General features: G+C 74.0%; 1 protein-coding gene across 1 annotated transcript in view; it reads right to left on the bottom strand.

Moving 5' to 3' along the window:
• Positions 1–2,061, bottom strand: part of AURANDRAFT_71948 (hypothetical protein) — a gene marked incomplete at both ends in the record, with an annotated part of 7,704 nt that extends 5,643 nt beyond the window's left edge. The window contains one exon of the mRNA XM_009040253.1: positions 616–2,061. Within this exon, the coding sequence (XP_009038501.1) occupies positions 616–2,028 (1,413 nt within the window). The remainder of the gene's footprint in view (positions 1–615) is intronic.
• Positions 2,062–2,823: the final 762 nt, after the last annotated feature.

The following is a 2,823-nucleotide window of genomic DNA, read 5'->3' as shown; positions in this document are numbered from 1 at the left end:
CGTCGGCCGCGACGTCGACGTGAGCCTCCGCGACGACGAGACCGGCGCGCCGGCCTGGGACGACACGATGCCCGGCGTCGTCGTCGCGGACCACGGCGACGGCACCTTCGACGTGCGCTTCGACGGCGGCGCGTGGGAGACGCTCCCCGGCGCCGTCGCGCGGTTGCGGCCGCCGGCCGTGGGAGACACCGTCGCGGTCTACGGCCGCGCGGGCGCCGTCGTCGGCCTCGGCGCCGTCTTCGAGGCGGCGGACGGCGTCGCCGACGTCGTCCGCGTGCCCGCGCTCGACGCGGCCATGCTCGGGCCGGGCGAGGCCTACGCGCCGTCGACGTCGCCGCGGTGGCGCGTGCCCTTCGACCGCGTCAGGCGCCTCCAGCCCCGGGGCGCCGGCGACGACGACGACGACGCCGACGACGGCGGCGGGTCCTGGCTCGACGCCATCCTCTGCGGCGCGCTGTCGTCCGCGGCGGCGCCCGCGAGGCCCGACCGGAGGCGCAGCGCGCCGCTCTAGTGCGACCGAAGCTTGGGGGTTAGGCGCGCGCGCGGGGCGTCCTACTTCTTCGCCTTCTTGGCCGCGGGGCCGCCCTTCTTCTTCGGCGGCGCGCGCTTCGCGACCGGCGGCGCGGTGAGCTGCGTGGGCTTCGGCGGCGTCCACACGGGGAGCGAGCTCACGGACGCCGCGTCGCAGAGGAAGTGGGTCTGGCCCGACGACGCGACGCACTGCGCCGTGACCGCGCCCTTGAGCGCGTCGAGCTCCTTGGCCCGGTGCGAGCTCTTGGGCCCGGCGTCGCCGTAGCCGAGCTGGCCGTAGGCCACGGGCATGAGCGCCCAGGCGACGGCGGAGCCCTCGGCGCCGAGGGCGCAGTGGGACGCGCCGACGCCGAGGCAGTGCTTGTCGATGGCCCAGCCCTGGAGGTCGTAGTTCGGGACCGGGTGCGTCGCGCCCTCGCCGTGCGTGCCCTTGAGCACGCCCCAGACGAAGAGCATGCCGTCGCCGGCGGTCTTCGTGAAGGGCCGGCCCCGGTACTCGGGCCAGCCGAGGCCCGCGGTCGACGAGTCGCCGCAGAGGAGGCTACTGAAGCGCGCGCCCTCGAGCGCGCGGGGCGCGTTGAGCTGCTCCTGGGACCGGTGGCCGAGCTTGCCGTAGGCGCCGTCGCCCCAGGTGAAGCCCACGCCGTCGGCTCCCAGAGCCGCGGCGTGGTTCTTGCCCGCGCTGACCTGCACGGGCTCGAAGCCCGCGGGCAGGCCCTTGACCAACCCCGGCGCGCCCGCGGCCGTGTAGGTGAGCTTGATGCTCGAGTCCTTGGTGTTGTAGCAGCCGTCGTCGCCCTGGCCGAGCTTGCCGAACTCCGTCCAGCCCCAGGAGTAGACCTTGCCCGTGGACGCGCCCGCGAGCGAGAAGTCGGTGCCGGCGGCGATACACACGGCGTCGGAGACGGCCTCGACGACCCTGGGGTCGTGGGACATCTCGGGCATGTCCTTGGCCTTGTCGCCGTGGCCCAGGGCGCCCCGCTCGCCGCAGCCCGCGGACGCGACGGCGCCGTCCGCGTAGAGCACCAAGGTGTGGTTCTTGCCGCACGCGGCGGAGACGGGCGTCCCCGGCGCGGACCAGGCCTTGGCCTCCGTGGGCCCGGGCACGCACCAGGCGGCCTTGGCGCCGAGGCCGAGCTGGCCGTGCGAGTTCTGGCCCCAGGCGAAGACCTTGCCGTCGCCGAACGCGAGCACGTGGCCGGCGGAAGGGCCGACGGACACGTAGGAGACGCGGACGCCGGCGAGCGCGCCGCCGACGACGACCGGCGAGTCGAACTGGTCGCCCTGGGCGCCGTCCTGCTTCTGCTTCTGCTTGCCCGCGGCGCCCTTGGCGGCGGCGACCCAGTCCGTGCTCCCGCAGAGCACGAGGCAGCTCTTCGCCGGGGCCTCGACGGCGTGGACCGCGGCGACGGCCTCGGGCTTCGCCTCCTTCTTCTCCTCCTTCTTCTCATCCTGAGACTCGTCCTGCAGGCCCGCGAGGGCGCCCATGATGTCCATGCTCTGTGCACTTGGTCGTCGCGGGTGGAGATTTGAGCTGAGAGAGCGCCGGCGCTCTCCGAGCCGCGATCTTGTTGCCGTCACGGTGCCGCGCGCGCGCCGCGGCTGCAGCCGTACGTCCTCCAGCAGCACGCGAAGCTCGCACGCGTCGGGCGCATCACCGGACGGGGGATGGAGCTGCATGCGCGCGAATGCGCGCGGAAGCGAGCGACACGAAAACCCACACGCGCCGCGTTCGCGCACCTCGCGACCGCCCTATGAGGCGCGCGCCGGCGGCCGCGAGCTTGCCCTTGTGGTCCTCGTTGCCGATGTAGTAGGTCATCTGGGGCGCGGAGCCCCTCGACGTGACGACGGCGCGCATGGAGTCGGAGCCCACGAGGTCGTTGTCGCTGTGCTGCGCCGTGACGTCGGACGCCGCCCGACTTGACGGCGGCCTCGAACTTGAATTGTCGGATCGCGACGCACGTCCAGTCCGACGCCTCAAATATCTCGGGCTCGTCGGCGAAGACCGTCGCCCGGTCCGCCCGATCCGCGTCGGTCACGCCCTTCGAGCCGAGCCGCCATTCGCGGAGCCCGCGAGCGACTTCAGGGCGGCCTTGACGTCGGCCGCCAGCGGCACGCCCGTGGCGTCGGCCTTGGCGACGAGCGCGGCGTAGGTCTCGGTCGCGTCCGTGAGGCCCTCGATGCCGTGCTCGCGGAGCACGGCGTGCGCGCTCCACTCGGCGCCGACGATGCTAGCGCATCGGCCTACGCGTCTCCGACGACGACGACTGGGTAATCGACATCCCGGGCGGG

The sequence above is a fragment of the Aureococcus anophagefferens genome (assembly GCF_000186865.1).
Source record: "Aureococcus anophagefferens unplaced genomic scaffold AURANscaffold_14, whole genome shotgun sequence".
Lineage (NCBI taxonomy): Eukaryota > Pelagophyceae > Pelagomonadales > Pelagomonadaceae > Aureococcus > Aureococcus anophagefferens.
Note: the sequence above shows the minus strand (reverse complement) of the source record. Positions and strands in the feature narration are given on the sequence as shown.